At 34.3% G+C, this 21,259-nt stretch overlaps 1 protein-coding gene and 1 non-coding gene across 2 annotated transcripts; one reads left to right on the top strand and one right to left on the bottom strand.

The window, feature by feature from the left end:
* Positions 1-8,748: 8,748 nt before the first annotated feature.
* On the bottom strand, positions 8,749-8,945 carry LOC131154724 (U2 spliceosomal RNA). Its single transcript, XR_009136637.1, has one exon. It is a non-coding gene; the product is annotated as a U2 spliceosomal RNA (small nuclear RNA).
* On the top strand, positions 8,860-11,080 carry LOC131153866 (uncharacterized). The gene is made up of 3 exons (XM_058106316.1): positions 8,860-8,941; positions 10,307-10,791; positions 10,960-11,080. Exons 1-3 carry the CDS (start codon positions 8,860-8,862, stop codon positions 11,014-11,016), a joined length of 624 nt encoding a protein of 207 aa, XP_057962299.1. The 3' UTR covers positions 11,017-11,080.
* The last annotated feature ends 10,179 nt before the right edge of the window (positions 11,081-21,259 follow it).

Raw genomic sequence — 21,259 nt, 5'->3', positions numbered from 1 at the left:
AAGAAATAAAATATAAAATAATACTCTAATTGGGAAATTTTTTCTCAAACTAATGCTCACGTAATCTCGCAACTGATGGCCAATGAGGAGCTAACGCATGGCAAAGAGAGAAACAGGGGGCACGTGACGCGTGGCGACGCTTGAAGAAATCTCATAGGTCCAAGAAGCGAGATTTAAGAAGCCATCGAACGGAGAGGGGACGCGTGGCTGCAAGAAGAAATCTCGCAGGTCCAAGATGCGAGATTTAAGAAGCCATCGAATGGAGAAGCGACGCGTGGCTGCGAGATTACGAGGCATCGTGACACGTGGCGTAAATCTCGCAGGACGAAGCTGCGAGATTATGGCTGACATCCATACGCGTGGTGACACGTGGTAAATCTCGCAGGACTAACCTGCGAGATTTGTTTCGTCTGCTGAATTCTCCCCGAGCCATCTCAGAACACAATATTGCAGAGGAGAGAAGAAGAAAAGTTGCAGACCTTCGAGCTTGCAGAGGACCGTTGCGTTGGCAGGTGACCGTTCGGGCTCAGGCGAAGGCGAAGCGAGGCTATTTAAGGGCCGAAGATGGGGTATATTATTTAATATTTAGAAAAAAATGTGAATATTTTATTTAACTTACTGAGATTTACATGAGATAATTATTTATATTTTGAGTTGGTTTGATATCACACGCCGCGTTCCGACTATTTGGGTTCGTTGTTGCATCTAGAGGAAGGTTAGCTTTTTTAATTAATAATTTCATTAACGTTTATGTCTTTAATAGTATTTGTATATACTCCGCATAATCATGTAAATTTTTAATAATATAATCTGAATATTTGAAATAAAAAAAAAATATATTGATCAAATATTTATGCTTCAAATTTTATCTTCAATATTTTAAATTTACATATTCATTAATATCAAAAAAGAAATAGTGTTTAGGACATTTGTTTGTTTGTATTTTTTGTGTTGTTTGTAACTTGTTTTCCTTTCTCTCTTTAAATTGTTTTCTTTAAATTGTTTTCATATTATGCGATTTGCTTGTTTGCTTGATTTGATTTAAATTTTGTATCAAGATCATTTAAACTTCATAAACCCATTTCACCCCTCCCCCTTGGGTTGCCTTCAGCCATCAAAACCAATAAAATAAAGAAGTGGTTCTTGGTGTGAAATTATCTAAATACCAAATAATAGTTCATAATTTCTACAACTCTGTCTTACCATTATTTTAATTATACATACATCAAAAAGTAAAAAAAAAAAAAAAGTAAATTTTTTCGTCGTCTCAAGATAATTTATATGTTAATATAAATAGCAATAATAATTATAAAAAATAATTTCCATCGATTTATAATTTTTGAACAACTGAGTTTGGTTGTTACAATTACTATGCAGTAAAATCACGACATCAAAACAACAACAACAGTAACAAAAATTCAATAATCAAGTCTCAAAGATGCTTCTATTTGATGAATCACTATGAATATACATATGGAAATTATGGTTAAAATTTTGGTCAAAACAAGTCAAAATATCATTGACTATCTTCTTACTACTTCTCTAATTTAATTTCAATCTTCCAAAATATAATTTTTACATCCCAATGAGAAGCCCTCCAAATTTGGAATCCAAAAACTATATATTGAAATCAAGCCATTTGCACTTCAGTGAAGATTTTTTAAAATTTATAAAAATTTCATTGATCTTCCTCGGGATTTCAAAAGTATTATAAAATTTTCTATTGTATAATTATCTTATAGTAACAAATAAGTTGTAGTTTGTTGATCTATAAATGTTTAATAATAAAGTTAAAAGGTTATATTTAAGTTAATTTAACTAGTTCAACATTAGTCTTATATACTCATATTGAGTGTGCTCCATGCCAAAATCATACAAATTTTTTTGTTAGAGTACGATCCGATCTACTACACATAACTATGATTTGTTTGTGTTTGGAATTTGATAATACAAACTATATAAATGACAAAAGGTATGTGGTTAACTAGTTGCCTTTGGGAGATAATTATTTATATGTATCATTGTAGTGTCATCTTCATCAAGCTTTTCGCATCACTTCTCTATATTGACTTATCAAAATTTGTAAATTATATTGTATTTGATGACACAAATTTGAAACTTTATATATAAATTTGTTAAAATTTAGATAAAATTCAACATAACTTGAACTTGAATCATAACTGATGTGTGGATTCTCACTTCTCCCAAATTTTGTTTAAGAAAAAATTAGAAAAACGAATCTCATTTTCTTTCTTATGTATAAAAAATAACTTTCTAAATTAGTGACAAGATGAGTTCATTAGAGATAAATGATATATTAAAAATAATTTTTTATTTCTGTTTGGAAGCAATGTGAATATGATAGTCACATGCATATAAGTTGAAGGAATTATAAGTTAATTATTTTGTATACACTCAATGGCACATGATGTTTTGGAGCTTTTGAATCTATATTTGAGATATGTATATACATACATATATATATATATATAATTAATTTTATTATATAATATAAATATAAAATGTTAATTAATTTTTATGAAATATTAAATAAATATTTGTGACACACGCATTAATTGAAGGCTTGCTTACAAAAAATTTTTAAATATATTATATGTTATATGTAAAAGTATTTGTTTTCTAAGCGCGAATTTAAAGCCTCCTGCATTGCTGATGCAGTGATGTGAATTGCATGCTGGTAGATATCATAGGTTCTCGCATGCTTCAACTATATTATTATATTGTCTGCAAACGTTTAAGGGTCATTGTAAAAATGGGTAAATGATCAAATTACACTTGCCATGCTGCCCAAATTTTGATACGACTTTTCGTAGAGAAGTCAGAATTGCATGCAAGAATATTTTCAAAGTGACAAGTGAAACATTTAGAGAATATTGCATGCACATGAACGTATTGAAAATAATTTTTGTTCACTATTCACTTAGCATATGACTTATACATTAAATTATTGTTTTGCGTAGGTCTTTTATATTTACCGGGCGTCAATCTAGATGGCAAGAAGTTCAAGCAGTATTCTGGTTCTGGTATTGTTGTACATGGGGGGTAACATTATAACTGGCCAAACCGGTGTTAGTTATAGTATTCCGCCAGTTCAACCTATTAGAATTGGTCATAGGTGTAAATTAACTAAATTGCATACGAAGATATACAAGTATTTGCAAATTGATCCAAATCAATATGCATTGCGGTTAACCGCAAGATACCCGATTAAGGGGCATCATGATACAATCTTCTATGAGGTTATTCCCGTAACTAGTGATTACGGTTTACGCATGGTATTGGATGCACACTGCGTAGGGACGACATATTTGATTGTGCAATTGTATGTCGAACTCATTCCTCAGATGGGTGTCGCCTTACATGGGCAGCCGGGAACGTCTATTGAGCACGTGGTTGAAACGGAGGAAGAAGATGCAGATGTTGGTGGGATTCCTGTTGTGGATATGAACGAATGTCCACGATCGTCATTCGAGGCGCAGACGTAAGAAGGAACTACTATTCATACGAATTATCATGGTGTTTGCGAAGATGTTTCAGCAGAACAACCAAGATCGTTGTTTGCAATAGCGAACAACGCGCTGGACGTGGGGATGAACATCATGAACGATGTTCATTTACAAGATGACACGTACGAGGAGGAAATTGGTGAAGGGACGAACGAGTTCCCCGATGATGTCGACCCACCCCCCCGTCAATTGAACGATGGCACGTGTACGACAGATTTCATGGACGAACCTCCTATGTATGGTGTAATTGACGTAGATGCTGCAGATTTGTCCCATGGTGACGAGCTTCCTATACGGGTAACTCGTTGAGATGAATCATCAAAACTAAGTCAAGGGATGCTATTCGGGTCGAAAGATCAATTGATAGCTGCTGTGCGAATATACCACGCTCGAACGCACCATGACTTCCACGTCCTACAGTCCACCCCACTATTATGGGTTGTTAGGTGTAAGAACTCTGAATGCAGTTGGAGACTGCGTGCGATGTATCGTTAGAAACATCGATTCTTTGAAATCACTCAATATGGTGGTCTGCACACATGCTTGAATGAACTCCTCTCGTAAGACCATAGCCAAATCACGTCGTCCCTTATTGCTAGTGAGATTGTGAATATGATAAGGGGTGATGCGTCGACCTCAATCGCTACATTGAAAGAATTCATAGATCGTCGTTTTGGCTATTCCATCTCATATAAGAAAATTTGGTTAGGAAAACAGAAGGCAATTGCCCAAGTATTCGGCGATTGGGAGAAGTCTTATCAGACGTTGCCTAGGTGGATGGAAGCAATGTGCACTTATAATCCTGGTACTGTCATCAAGTGGAGGTGGAACCCTATACTAGGCAGCGATCAGACTGTAACATTTGTATCAGTCTTTTGGGCGTTCGCAGCATCTATTCAGGGTTTTCCCCACTGTCCTCCTGTGATATGTATAGATGGGACACACTTGTACGGTAAGTACAAGGGAAAACTCCTTATTGCGACGTGCCCGGATGCAAAAAGGCAAATATTTCCCCTTGCATTCGCTATTGTGCAAGAGGAAAGTTTGGACACATGGAATTGGTTTCTGTGTTGTCTTCGTTCCATTACCGATAGGGACGACATTTGCCTTATATCAGATAGGCATCCAGGGATCATCACTGCAGTGTCTCACAATCCCGACTCTGCTGCTACCCCATCCATGTCATTTTTATTGGACGATCTTTTCGATGGGGTGGAGGTCCATGCACCCCCTAGGCCGCCTCGTTCTCGTCCCGAGACATCGTATCATTTCTCACCGCGTGCACTCCGCATGGCTGATGATGATGATGTAGCACCTCTTGGGGGAGAGGATTCATATCCAGCACGACGGGCCAGGACACCTGATGATGCTGAAGAGCAGGGAGAGGGTAGACATAGACGACAGCCACCACGACCCCGGAAACGACCTCGCTGTGGCACGGAGTAGTTTACCATTACTTTATTTGCATTTTATTTGTATGTATATCATTGATTGTTTTGATTTCATTTGTATATAATTGATTATTTTTTTTATTCTTTTGTATATATCATTTAATAATTCGTATCTCTAAAGAATTCAATACTGCCAAATCTAAAAATGACACATAATTCGTATCGTCTAAATTTGCATGTCTAGTTAAGTTAATTCCTTAAATTCAATTGTCTTTTACTGCAATATTCGTATTGCCTAAATTTGCATGTCTAATTAAGTTAATTTCTTAAATTCAATTGTCTTTTACTGCAAAATTCGTATTGCTAAAATTTGTATGTCTACATGCATTTACGTGCGTCGTCAGATGCAAACGTGTTTCAGCACTCTAAACATTTACACGTTAACCTCCCCTCACCGTCATATACTACATGCACCGAAAATCTTAGGGAGCACTTAATATATGTTCTCTCCATTAAACTCCTAGTCAATTTGTCTTAAAGTATATTAATTAATTACGTATATTAATTTTAATAAAAAAATATAATTGATAAAGTGATATATTAATTTTGAGAGTATGTATATCCTTAATTAAAGTTTATTTCATGATTTCTCTAAACTTATACTTTAATTAACTATCCAAATTTAAAGTTCAAACTGCATGTAGTTACAACATGTAAGAATCGTTATTTTACATTTCAATTTAAATTTGTATAATTACAAAAAGTTTAGTATGGTTTTCTCTACATTCATGAAAATAATATTTTAATGAACGTATTCGAGTAATAAATTAAAAATCTATAAAATAAAAATATATTTTAAATTTTTTATATAAATTTAAAACATAAAAAATTAATTTGATATTTTTACAATTATTTGAAAAATTACAAATATTTGTTTCCACACGCAAATAATGTTACATTTTTTTTATTATCTTTTAATTTTATATAAATAATATTGTACTTTCATTTTTACACACATGCGTCAAGGCGAGAGAGGTCCAATTTTTGAACTTGAAAGAAAATAATAATAAATCTCGTTCTCATGAAATATCCCTGCCTTCTTCCTCCTTTCTCATAGTGCAGCTTATTATTAACTTGAAGCGCAACCTGGCAAATTGAACTATATATTCTGTGTTTTGAATATTTCATATATTTTAATTTAGCAATAGACATGCCTTTTGTCAAAGGAATTGTAGAGATAATTATTATTTTTGTTTTTTAATTAGACTCAATTTTTTAAAAATTTAATTATTTTAATATGAATGGGTGACTAAGCCAAAAAGCATTCTAACAATAATCCAATTTGACCCAAATCCTACTTTCAAACACCAAAAGGATGGGTCAAAATAATTGGTTTAGTATGCGGATAGTCAAAATATAATAAAAAAGAGTAAAAACAAAAAAATTAAGACGTACGAAGAGGTATTGATGCTGCTATTATCTTTCATACACACCTTAGAGAGACTATATGCATGTAATATAATATTTATAATTACATATGTAAATTAGAGTTTTAATGCTGCTAACTGAGTTCGTCATACTTGTTTTCAAGTTGATTAAGCTTGTGTTAGAAATAGTCACACTCCTTACACGATTAGCTTTTGTCAACTCACGATACTCATGGATCAGATTTCATTATCTATTTCCCATTAATTTTGCATGTGCTCTACAGAGCTTCAATCTTACTTAAAACTTTTTTTTTTTTTGTTATTTATTTCTTTAGATAAAATTTAATTATATTTAAATTTTTTAAAGTTATAATTTAAATTTAATTATAACTTTCCCTTTTTACAAATTTAAATTTAAATTTAAATAATAAATTTAACTTTGTCTTGCAAAATGTTTAATTGTTAATTTTAAATATTACATCCAATAAATATTTTGCAGCATTATAATTATTAGGCATTTTTATAACTTATTGAAAAATTTATTTCTACTAATTATATTTTTAGATAATTTTGAAATAATACAAATTATTTTTGTCATACTTAAAGAATTAGTTGGCACAAAGCATCAAAGCATTCAATTTGAAATTTTTTTTCAGTCTCTAATCCACGAGTTTTAAAATATCATTTTATTAAGGACAAATTTTATTATTCCACATGCATTTAATAGTTAACTAACAAAATATTCATTTCGTCAATAAAATTCAATTATACGAAATTTTGTAGTATTTTTTGTAAATTCTGGGGTTATAATCATATTTTGAAATATTTTTTTGGATTTTATCCAAATTTTTATGACAAAATACTTATTTATAATCAATAATTTTTTTATGTAAATATTTTTTAAAATTTATATATTTACAATTTCAAAAATAAAATTTAAGTTTAAATTATATTTTTAAGGGAAAGTTATTATTAAATTTATTAAAAGGGCATGTTTATTATTTAAATTTAAATTTGTCACGCGTCAGCTCCTCATTGGCCATCAATTTAAATCTCGCAGCTTCATGCTGCGAGATTTTGTCTGCACGCTGCCACGCGTCAGCTCCTCATTGGCCATCAGTTTAAATCTCGCAACTTCATGCTGCGAGATTACGTGAGCATTAGTTTGGGAAAAAATTTCCTAATCAGAGTATTATTTTATATTTTATTTCTTCTTAATTATAAAACGGGAAAAAACTCGCCCACGCACGCGGCACAGAATCCCACACTCCCCAGATCAAGCAACAATTGCTTCAAACAATACTTAGGAATTGGGCCGAAACTAATTCAATTCGGAGGCCGAAAGTAAGGGTGAGCATAATTCGGAGAAAATCGAATTAATTGAATTAACTGATCGAAATTGGTCGGTTCAGTTTGGTTAAAAAATTTGGGTCGGTCGGTTCGGTTATGCTTTCCAATATTTCGGTTAATCGGGCTTCGGTTTGGTGAATGGAGAATATTAATTCGGTTAACCAATTAACCAATTTACGAATTAATTAAATTTTAAATATAAATTAGCAAATTAAAATCCATTATTCACTTATTCCCTCTTATACTCTCAGTCTCACGCTCTCACTGCTCTCAGTCTCAGAAGTCAGAACTCATAAGGCCCTCACTGCCTTTCTCTTGCTCACCCGAGCTCCGTCCTCTGCACCACCAGGCACCATCTTCATGTGATGCCTTCGTCTGTGTCCATCGCCATCGCCGGCCATCATCACCAACACAGTCACTACTCTCTGAAGTCGGAAGTCCTCACTGAGTCACTGCCTCTCTCTCGCTCACCTGAGCTCATTGCTTTGCACCACCATCTTCACGTGTTGCCATCGCCGTCGCCACTGGCCAACCATCGTCACTAGCACACAAGCTCCCTCTCATTCTCATTTTTCTTCTCTCGTGCACAGACCAGCTCACCGAGAACCACCCCCGACTCTTCATCGGCATCAAGCTCACCCGAGCTCAATCGTCTCCCTAACCACCTCTCCTCCAGATCAGTCTAGAATCTGGATACACCTTCCTGACTTCCCCCTTCCCTTATTCTAGATACACCTTCCTGAATTCCCCCTTCACTCATTTCTCAGTTAAATTAGGTTAACCGAATTCCCAAAAAATAAATTCGGTCGAGTTTGGTTCGGTGAGGCCCAATGGTTCGGTCGGTTCGGTTAACACTATTCTTTAACCGAAAATTTCGGTTAATTCGGTGAATTAACCGAATTTGGCCGAACCGACCGTTTGCTCACCCCTAGCCGAAAGTCGAGTAGATATGATGTTCCTTATTTATTACTCATAAATTAAGCCTAAAATTGGTAAGCCTGCCTCAAGCCCAGGCACAGCAGGGCAACCCAAGCAAATTTTGAATTAAATTTGGTAGGGTGCGCCAGGCCCACATGCAACAGTGCAACGCAAGGGCGACGTGTAAGGATCCCAGCAGCAAGCTGCTGGAATGGGCCCTCCCCAATAAAAAATTAATTTAATATCATGTGGGCCAATGACCCACTATCAGATATTAAACTGATAAGAACAGATACTACACTTGATCTTAGCCAAAAGGCCGAGAAAGGTATGCTTTGGTTGGGGTTTCGCGTTCTGTTTTATAGGACGTCATGACTTCTTCTCCTCTCTTTTGAAATCGATGTGGGACGTAAGCTTCCACTTCTATTGTACGTCTGTGATAGAAACAGAGCAGAGCCGTACCCTTCTACACATTACTTCATAGGGGTCAAATTATTCAAAGCACAACTATAGGAGCAGAGTCTAGGTTTTAGCCCTTCACAATAGATTTTTAAGGAGTTTTTTCCCGTTTTATTATTAAAAATAAATAAAATATTAAATAATATTCTGATTGGGAAAAAATTTCACAAACTAATGCTTAGGTAATCTCGCAGCTTAATGCTACGAGATTTAAACTAATGGGCCACTAAGAAAGTGACGCGTGGCACGGAGGGGAACAAATCTTGTAGCTTGGTGCTGCGAAATTTAAAGTGAGCAACCAGCAAGAAGGTGACGCGTGGCGAAATCTCGCAGCACCAAGTTGCGAGATTTATCTCTAGAATGCACGCCACGTGGAGAATCTCGCAAGTCTATCCTGCGAGATTTAGCTCTGTTTATTTACAAATTTAAATTTAAATATTTTAAAATGACATTTGTAGACACCCTATTTTTGCCCTAACTAAATAGAACAAGGGGTTCCCTTTTATTATTTTATTATTATTAGTATTTTTATTATCGTTATTATTACTTTCTTATAATTATTTTTATTATTTATTATTATTATTATTATTAATTTATTATAATTATTCTGGATTATTATTACTATTATTTTTATTTGTATTATTATTATTATTATTATTATTATTATTATTATTATTATTATTAGTATCTTATTTTGGCTATTATTATTTTTATTATTTTTAGTAATGTTATCATTATTATTATTATTATTATTTATTACATTTAATATTAGTATTATTACTTTATTTTTATTAATATTACTATTATTATTATTATTTTACCGATAGTATATTCTTTTTTATTTTTGCTATAATTATTTATTATTATTTACTATTAGTAGTAGTATTATTATTATTATTATTACCTTATTAATCCTTATATTATTATGATAATTATTATTATTATTATTTCTATTTTTATTATTACCATTAGAGTAAAAGCAGAAAAAGAAAAGAAAAAGAAAAATAAAATCAAAAAGAAAGAATTTTTAGGGTTCTCAAAATTTTTTTTTTTTATATATGGGTGATGCGCATAGCCAAGCCTGGGGGGAGACAAAAGGCAAGAAAAAAATCTAGTCTACACACAGCCCCGCGCACTCTCTCTATCTCTCGTTTCTTTTCCTCTCTCACAGCCACGGCCTCTCCCTAACCTTCCCTGCCTTCCCTCTCTATTCTCTCCATCTTCGACGCACAAGTCTCCCCTCGCAGCTGCAAAGAAAAAAAAAATGCCTCCTATCCCACGGCCACGCACCAGCCATCCTCCACAACTGCACCAGCAGATGAGGAGTTCCAGCCGCCGCTCCCTGCTCACTGCCAGCATTCGTGCCAGTCACTCACAGCAGCAGAACCCGTCACGGTCTCCAAGATTTCAAGCCAGTCTCCAGGATCTCCGGTGACGACCACGGCTCGTCCAATAGCAGCAGCTCCAATCTTCTCCAGCACCCAGGCCGTACTCCTCTCTACTCCAGCAACCCCCAACTCCGCCGAGCCTAGCAGACACACCACCACCAAAAGAACCGCCAGAACTCCGGTGACTCGCCACTTCACGGCCCTCTTCTCCAGCAACGGCCACACAGCTTCGGCACCACCACAGCACCCTCACTCGTCTGCTGCTGCAACTCCGGCGACCACAGCTCCGGCCACCTGCTTCTCTTCCATGACCACTGCCACCGTCCCCACGGTGAGTCTCCCTGCACAGAACACACACACACACAGGCATGCAATTTCATTTTATTTTTGTTATTTTGTTTTATTCTATTTTTATTTATTTCTCTTCTGATTTTGGTCATTACTAATATCTAATATTCAGGTTTTTGTTTTGTTTTGTTTTTTTTATTTATTTATGCAGGTATGTGTAATATTTAGTGTCTTTTTTTTTTTTGTAATATATAGTTTTCATGTTTAGACTCTTATTATATGTATTAGTATTATTGTTGGATTATTATTTTTTTAATACCTTATTACATGTCCATATTTATTGTTTGAATATCGGTGTAAAGTGTTTATATTATCATTGTATTTTCAATCATTGTGATATACTTATTTATTATTTAGGATATCTATGTTATTGTTGTATATTATCCTTAGGTATGTTATTTATGTATTGTGTATTTAGGGTTTAAATTATTACATTTTGTATTTAGGTTTTAATGGTATATTTAGGGTTTTGTTCATTATATGTTTTATGTACGGTTCGATTGGTCTCTCATATTGTCATGATATATTAATGGTAAGGTTTTAAATTATTTCCATAATTATTGTCGCGTGTTTTATTTGTTAACTTTAGGGTTTAAATTGCTTCCCATAATATTACTTGTGTAATAGTTTCCATTATTTTATATATTGCATGTGTATTATAGGGTTTAATTTGTTTCCATATTGTTATTGTACATTAATTGTAAGACTCTAATTATTTCCAAGCTATTATTACTATTATACATATTGCCTATTATATTTAGGGTTTTGATTGGTTTCCATGTTATTAATATTTTTAGGGTTTAATTGCCTCTATATAGATTGTTTATTAATTTTAGGATTATGAGTGTTTCCATATTGTTATCAGATTTCAACTTTAGGGTTTCATATGTTTCCAAATTATCCGTACATATTTTTTAGGATTTTTTATTTATTTCCATATTATTGCACGTTTGATTATTTTCATATTATTGTATATTATTGCGGGTTTGATTGATATTGTATATTTATTTTAGGGTTTGTCTAATTCCATAATTTCGTCTTATTTGTTTCCATGTTGGTTTATATTACTTTTAACTTTTAGGGTTTGATTTGTTGTCATGTTCTTAAAATGTTTCCTTTATTGTTAACATTAGGGTTTTATTAGTGTTATGTTAAAGTTTTGATTATTTATAGTTAGGGTTTTGCATGTATTTGTTAAGATATATTATTATCATATTGTATAGTTAGTAAAATTATGATATATATGTATTATTAGTCTAATAGTATTATTATGGTATAGTATTAATATTTACGTGTTATGATATATATATATATATATATATATATATATTAAAGTGGTATTATAATATCGTATTGGTATTTATGTGTTATTAATATTATGAGATATATATGTGTTATTATTATAGTAGTATTATTATTACAGATAATGTATTATCATTATAATATATTAGGGCTATTATTTTCACATATTTATGGAATTTTCAACTATATCCTATGTTTATATTTTGTATTGAGATATCTATTATTTCTAATATTTTCGTATTACTTTACTAAGTATTTTCGTATGTATTATCCCTATGATTTTAATTCTGGGGTATGAGTCTTCGGGCTTCACGTACCTTTGGTTCTGAGGGAATATGTAAATATTTATATTTTATATATATTTTTGTATTATTTATTTATTTATTTATCCACTTTGTACATGTATTAATAAATTTACTAGAGGAGTGATTTTAAAGACTTTTTAGATTAACTTAGGGATAATTCTAAATTAATTAGGTACCGTTCGTAAGAATGGGCGCGTAGGGGGTGCTTGTATCTTCCCCTTGCGTAACCGAACTACCGACCCCAGCTCTGGTAACGTAGACCTATTCTACCCCTAGCGGGGTAGTAATCATATGTTCTAACCACACTAAAAGGTTAGTGGTGACTCCGACATTCCCTATTTTTCCTTGAAAATTAAAATTGATTTTTATTTCGCTGCCCGGGACACACGCGCTCCGGGACGTCGCAACAACATTAATTTAGTAAAAAAATATATATGATTAATATAATTATTAAAGTCAAATAAGTGGATTAGGGACCGAACAAAAATTTCGAATTGACTACTTTGATGCTTTAAGTCAACTAATTATATAAGTATGACAAAATAATTTGTATTATATCAAAATTTTTAAAAATATAATTGGAAAAAATAAAATTTCTCAATAAGTTATAAAAAAGCCTAGTAATTATAATGCGACAAAAGATTTATTAGATGTAATATTAAAAATTAACAATTAAACACATTATAATGAACTTATTGTTGACCTTATAGGTCACGCCCGATTTTGATAATGACAAATACTCATGTATTTAATGAATATCTAGTTCATGTATAGGTCTATATTAGCAAATATATTGATGACACATGAAAACTTAAAGTTGGAAGACCCAATATATATTGTATTTCATGTTGTATTTAATTCATATGCAAAGGGTCTGTAATAGTAAATATGGTATTTGGTTTGTACTAAGCTCACACATATAAGACGCATGATAATACGTAAGTTCAAACAAACCGTAAATGAAAAATGACCTTAGAAAGACCTTACGGTTTTCCCTTCGGTCGACCGACACCGGGCTTTTTCAATGTCTTCAAAATTGGACTCCAAATGACCTTATGACACACATCATTACACCTATGTTTGTTAGGCACTTTAATAGGATTTGTATGTTTCAAGACTGGACCGAAATGCACACATTGTGCACTTTCGGTTGACCGACCAAGGTAGTTCATTTTGCCTTGGTCGACTGAAACAGGCCTGGGTCAACAGTTGACCAAGGCCCCAGTCGACCGAACCAGTATAGTTCAAAATCCCCCCGTCGATCGAAACCCTTTTTGGTCAAAGTTTGACCATCCGGTCTACCGAACCAAAAATGAATACCAACTACTTGGTCGATCGAGGGTCCTCAGAAAAAATCCCAATGGTCTGGTTAATCGAACCAACCAGTTCAAAATGGCCCGGTCGACCGAGCCTTCAGTTCAAAAACCTCCTAGTCGACCGAATCATATGAACTCTGGTCGATTGAAACTATTCTGGTCGACCGGACCTCTCAAGTTGCCCTGATTTTTACCGCGGTTGAACATTTTTTAAACAAGGTTAAAATATTTGAAATGTCATTAATCTTTCTTAATAATACCCAATAGGTCCCTAATGGTCATATCTCTTCCCATGTCTATATATATAAGATCATTTGTGCAAATTAAAAAGGTATTAGCTACTTTGATTAGGAGAAATTCTCTGAAATTTCCAATTCTTATAATACTCATACCTAAGCCCCAACCACTCATACTTACCTTCTCTTATTGTTTAAAATCTCTGTAAATTGATTGAGTGATTGATTAGAAAGATTTTGTAATACCCTAACCTGGGTCTGTCAGGGAGCACTGCGTCTCTCTTCCTCTACCTGGACCAAACAATAGGGGGGCGGGCCTTATCAGACTAATGACTAACCCCACAGACCAACACGTGTCATTTTCAGTGTGTTTTGTCCTCACTCGCACACTTCCTGAGAAAACTTCCCAGGAGGTCACCCATCCCAATATTGCTCCAAGGCAAGCACACTTAACGGTGAAGTTCTTATGAGAAAACTCCCGAAAAGAAAGGTGCACCTTGTTGATATGGGTAGTAACATCTAATCTTTTAAGTCTTTCATTCATGAGGTATCACATTCTCCCCCACTTATAGAACGCAACGTCCTCGTTGCAAACCCACATTTCCAAACCCAGGTGATGTGAATCTCATCACACTTCTGGCTGGGTGTTGGCTCTGATACCATTTGTAATGCCCCAACCTGGGTCTACCAGGGAGCACTACGTCTCTCCTCCTCCACCTGGATCAGACAACAGGGGGCGGGCCTTATCAGACTAATGATTGACCCCACAGACCAACACGTGTCATTTTCAGTGTGTTTTTTCCTCACTAACACACTTCCTGAGAAAACTTCCCAAGAGATCACCCATCCCAATATTGCTCCAAGGCAAGCACGCATAACTGTGGAGTTCTTACGGGAAAACTCCCGAAAAGAAAGGTGCACCTTGTTGATATGGGTAGTAACATCTAATCTTTTAAGTCTTTCATCCATGGGGTATCATAGGTTTGCTCTCCCATTTTGAGTAAGATTGATTTGATTTTTTTCGAGAGCTAAACCTAAGTATTCTTAGGGGACTTTGTTAATAAGTCTCTCCTAAGAAGACTTTTATTTGATCTTCTGAGGTTGTATGTTCATTGCAATATCTTGAGAAGATCGTATAGTATTTTGGTTGCAAAATCTTTTCATAATCACTTTCAAATATCTATTGTGCTTTATATTGAAAAACATTTTTGAAGAGATATTTGTTTATGAAATAGTGATCTTTGTCGCAATATTCATTCACTCATATATTATCTGCTGAATACAAAGATTACACATCTTTTGCAAACCAAACATATACATTACTAGAGCATCATACGATTGAGAAAATTCGCTCATTGAAAGATACATATATATTGTTTGGCTAATATCTTTGTGTGAACATCTTACCTAAATATCTTGTGACACAAAGATTGCTTGATTGATACTCTCACGCACGTATTACACTGATAGTAAATATATGTATCTGAGAGTTGAAATATTGGACCACACTGAGTTTACATATTAAATCATTTGTAGTGTATATGATTGAACGCAATTGGGTACAAATATGCTTTACGTGAAAGCACTTTCATACTATACCATTTGATTGTAATATACATCTGTTATATTTCCAGGCACGAGCCTGAAGAGGGAGACTAGCCCTGGAATAGTCCCCGATTGGTTTAGACCCGATTAGGAAAGTTAAGGCGTGTAGGTTGAGGTCAGCCCCGCTAATTGACCTAGTTAAGACTGAGGTCAGCCCTGTGCTAATTGACCTGGTTGTAATCAATGCCGCTCTACCCTTAAGTGAGCTATTAGTGGAATCCTCGGGCTTGCGAGCTAGAGGTAGGGAGGTACAGTTGGGCGAACCCCGATAACATATCGTGTGTTTATTTATATTTCCGCACTTTATATTTACCGCACGTATATGTTTTGGTGTGAATGATGAGCTTAATTTAAATTTCAGTATACTATATTTATTGGCGCATTTGGAATTGCATAGAAAGACCTTAGGTTGTATTATACAAGCATTTCGTTTAACCTAGGAGATAAATTTTAAAATTTCAATTCACCCCCTCTTGGGAATACACCAATTCTAACACTTACGATTTTTGTTTTTTTGAAAATTTTTATAATACAACAAATATAATTTTTGCGTACATGATAGAATAAAGGTGCAAAGAGATTCCGCAAGAAAGGATGCCCTATGTACATTGAGTTGGGAATCATATTTGGTGACCCTGCAGCAAAATTCAAATATGCATCCCCATTAGCTCCGTATTCCATGGATGATGAAGACAAATTAGAAATGGAATATGCATCAAAAAATGCTACCCCATCTCCTTTCCCGTATAAGAGCAGCGATGCTAAAGATTATCCCTCGCAAAGTGTGCGAAGGCGACGGGAACGATCTCCCACTCCGACAAGCCATGTTCAGGAAAAGAGGGAAGCGAGGACAACAGAGACATGTGAAACTTTGAAGGAATGGGCTGAGGCCGCCCCTTTTCTTCTTTTTTTTTTAATTAGATTTTATTTGGAACAAGTTCACGATATGATCTCCCATTTTTGGGACTAGTTTTAGTTATGCTGGTTTGTTGAAGGCGTGGATGGGAACACATACATAAAGGCAATTATAAATTTATTTTTCAAAAAGTTTCATAAATTTTTGATATAATTTATTCTATCATGAACGCCTAGAATAGCATCTACTATGCATACGGGGAAGCAATTGTGGAATAAATATGATTTTCAGCAATAACAGTTAGAAAATAAATCTTGTAATTAAAATAAAGCTATTACAGTCTATTACATGTACTATAAATTACACAACTAAATTTTACTAACAAAATCATAAAATCAAACTTTATATCAAAACAAAATTTTCCTTGAAATGAACCCAAAATTTTGAATCATACTGTTGCATTTGTACCGACACAATAGACCCTTCACATTCATACTCACAAAATAAAACAAAGTGCATGTTAAGCAAGATGCTAGCAAGTTTCATGCTTGTATACATCATGCATTTCTTGATCAATATTAGGGTGAAGGATTCAACAAAATCAATACTACAACACCTCAAGCAATCACAACAACAAAAACATTATGTAAACTCATACAGATTTCTTTAAATGGTGGAGAACCAAAAAAAGAATATAACATTCATTTTTTATGATTAAATTATTTTATGATTTTTATGTAGTGGTTACATACACATGTTTTGCATTGAAAATCTCATCAATACTTTACTACAAGTAGGGGAAGGAGGAAAACTACAAATAACCCAAACATAATTTCTATTAAATTTATAGATGATGGATATCACTAGAAAAAAAATCCAAAACATGTGTTGCCTCTATAAGAATAATAAAAATATAAATAATATAATCTATATTCTTTTTTGAAATTTATATAATTAATATTGGTGTTCGTCCATAGCACGAGACGTTGCTATTATATATATTTTTAATAATTTCAAGTTAACAAAATTAGCATACTTCAAATTTTATGATTCTATGTTTAAATAAAAAAAAAATACTAGGAACATACTCCATATATTCTCCTTAATCGATCACCCTATAATTCCACCACTTGACTAAAAACAAAATTGGATAATGACTACTAGATTAATCCTTAACCATAATTTATGAAAAATAAATAAATACTAACGAGAATCTGAAAAAATTTGAAGGGGTTACCTTAGTAGAGCAATTTTATAAGGTTACGTGTAACGACTACTCCTCAATTCCTCTAGTATAAAAGACTCACATATTTTGGTCAATAACTTATCGAATCTTACAAGTGTCAATTAATCATTTCTTTGCATTTTTTATCGAATCTTGATTTCTTTAAATGGTGGAGAACCAAAAAAGGGAATGCCAATTACATGATTTTCCCCTACTAACACCCTAGAACATGCCTGCAATTCACATGACTATACAAATGAAATTAAAATAATCAAATATTATACAAGTGATATGAAAATAATCAATGATCTATACAAAAGAATAAAAAAATAATTAGTACTATACAAATGAAATCAAAACAATCAATGATATACATACAAATCAAATGCAATGAAAATAATGTTAAACTACTCCGTGCCGCAGCGAGGTCGTCTCCAGGGTCATGGTGGCTGCTGTCTGCGTCTACCCTCTCCCTGCTGGTCAGCAACATCAGGTGTCCTGTCCTGTCATCCTGGATGTGGATCCTCTCTGCTAAGAGGTACTGCATAATCATCACCCATGCGGAGCGCACGCGGTTAAAGTGGCATTGAGTCCACATATGAGGAGGGATCTGATAAAAAAGGTCTTCGCGGGTTCCCCACCATCATCGAATATCCTCTCCATCCACATGTTAAACTTTCTTACCTGTGCTCCCTTCCCGCTCGCTCAACCATACGCTTCAGATTGACACTGTGCACCTTCATGCTAGAGTTGCTAACCACGTGTCGAAGGCAGAATTGGTGGTGGGCATGTGGTGGTTGCCAATCTGGATTGCGATGCACTTTAGCAAGGATCCCTGGATGCCTATCTGATATAAGGCAAATGTCGTCCCTGTTGGTAATGGAACGAAGACAACACAGAAACCAATTCCATGTGTCCAAACTTTCCTCTTGCACAATCGCGAATGCAAGGGGAAATATTTGCCTATTTGCATCCGGGCACGTCGCAATAAGGAGTTTTTCCTTGTACTTACCGTACAAGTGTGTCCCATCTACACATATAATTGGTGGACAGTGGGGAAAACCCTGTATAGATGTCGCGAACACCCAAAATACTGATACAAATGTTGCGGTCTGATTGCTACCTGGTATAAGAGTCCACCTCCACTTGACAACAATACTAGGATTATAAGCGCACATTGCTTCCATCTACCTAGGCAAAGTCTAATAAGACATCTCCCAATCGCTGAATACTTGGGCAATTTCCTTATGTTTGCCCAACCAAACCTTCTTATATAAGATGGAATAGCCGAAACGACGATCTATGAACTCCTTCAATGTAGCGATTGATGTCGACGCATCACCCCTTATCATATTCACGATCTCCCTAACAATGAAGGACGACGTGATTTGGTTATGGTCTTGCGACAGAAGTTCGTTCAAGCATGTGTGTGGACCACCATATTGAATGATTTCAAAAAATTGATATTTCTGACGATACATCGCACGTAGTCTCCAACTGCAATCAGAGTTCTTACACATAACAACCCATAATAGTGGGGTCGACTGCACGACGTGGAAGTCATGGTGCGTTCAAGCGTGGTATATTCGCACAGCAACTATCAACTGATCTTTCGACTTGAATAGCATCCCTTTACTCAGTTCTAACGATTCATCCCAACGAGTTACCCATATAGGAAGCTCCTCACCACGTGACAAATCTGTAGCATCTACGTCAATTACACCATACATAGGAGGTTCGTCCATGAACTTGGCGTTATACGTAGCATCATTCGTTTCATGGGGGGGTGGGTCGACATCATCGGGGAGCTTGTTCATCCCTTCACCAATTTCTTGCTCGTATGCGTCATCTTGTAAATGAACATCATTCGTGATGTTCATCCCCTCATCTAATGCGTCGTTCGCAATGGCGAACAACGATCCTCATCGTTTTGCTGGAACTTTTTCGCAAACACTGTGATCATCCATGTCAATAATAGGTCCTTCGTACGTGTACGGCTCAAATGACGATCTCGGACATTCGTTCATATCCACAACAGGCATCCCACCAACATCTATACTTGTGTATGGCTCTGGATCTTCTTCCTCCGCTTCAACCACATGCTCAATAAACATTCCCGGCTACCCATTCGTGGCGACACCCATGTAAGGAATGTTTTCGACATATAATTGCACAGTCAAATATGTCGTCCCTACGCAGTGTGCATCCAACATAATGCATAGACCATAATCATCAGTTACGGGAACAACCTTCTAGAGGACTGTATCATGATGCCCTTGAATTGGGTATCTTGCGGTTACCCGCAATGCATATTGATTTGGATCAATATGCAAATACTTGTATATTTTTGTATATAATTTAGTTAATTTACACCTATGGCTAATTCGAATAGGTTGAACTGGCGGAATACTATAACTAACACCAGTTTGTCTGGTTATAATGTGACCCCCTATGTACAACAATACCGTCACCAGAGTACTACTTGAACTTCCTACCATTTAGGTTGACGATCGGGAAAAATAAAAGACCTACGCAAAACAACAATTGTATGTATAAGTGATATGCTAAGTCAATAGTAATCAAAAATTATTTTCACTATGTTTATGCGCATGCAATCTTCCCTAAATGTTTCATTCATCACTTCAAAATTATTTTTGCATGCATTTATGACTTTTCTGGGAAAAGTCCTACCGAAATTTCGGCAGCATGCCGTCTATAATTTGAATATTTACCCATTTTTACAATGACCCTGAAACGTTTGCAAGCAATGTAATAACATAGTTTGAGCATGCGAGAACCTATAATATCTACCAACATGCAATTCATATAACTGCATCAGCAATGCAGGAGGCATTCAGATCAATATGTCACTCAAATTTATTATTAATTTTTTGTTCAATTAAGAATTAATTAAGTTATATTAAAAATAAGTTGCTTGATTTTTATTTTTAAATGGAAGCTCTAAACTAAATAAATAATTTTCACCCCTTCACTTTATCACCTAAGTACCAACAATCTTGATATGTAACATAAATAGATGAGGAATGGAATCTTGACAAATTTATGGAACTTCTTCTAATAAAATCATGACGTTAACGTGAGGATACCCAGTTCAATTAGACATGATTCATATTCTACTTATGATTTGCCATGAAACTAACTATTCTTTCAAACACATGTATAGAATATAATTAACAAGAATGTGATTGAATTTGCTATTTATTTTTACATGTTTATATATTTATTACATATAAATACAATATAATTTTAAAAAATAAAACTTACATTGCCATGTACTTTTATGTATTCTTCATTAAAGTTTGAACAGTTTCGTAAGTTTTTATAAAACTAATTTTTAAATTCTTCAGAAATTCTTATTAACTACAATTTGAGAAGTTTTAAGTCATTTATATAAACTCATTTTGAAAAATATAATTCAATTAGTACTTTATCACTTTATGCACAATATGACCTAGAATTATGAAAAATTATTATCTCAATGCATGCTTCTTAATTTGTCCTCTCCCCCCATAGGTACCATATTTTATAACATGTTATATATATACATCAAGAATAAGATTATTTTTTATTACATAATAATATATT

Source organism: Malania oleifera, chromosome 4, assembly GCF_029873635.1.
Source record: "Malania oleifera isolate guangnan ecotype guangnan chromosome 4, ASM2987363v1, whole genome shotgun sequence".
In the NCBI taxonomy this organism is placed as follows: domain Eukaryota; kingdom Viridiplantae; phylum Streptophyta; class Magnoliopsida; order Santalales; family Ximeniaceae; genus Malania; species Malania oleifera.
Note: the sequence above shows the minus strand (reverse complement) of the source record. Positions and strands in the feature narration are given on the sequence as shown.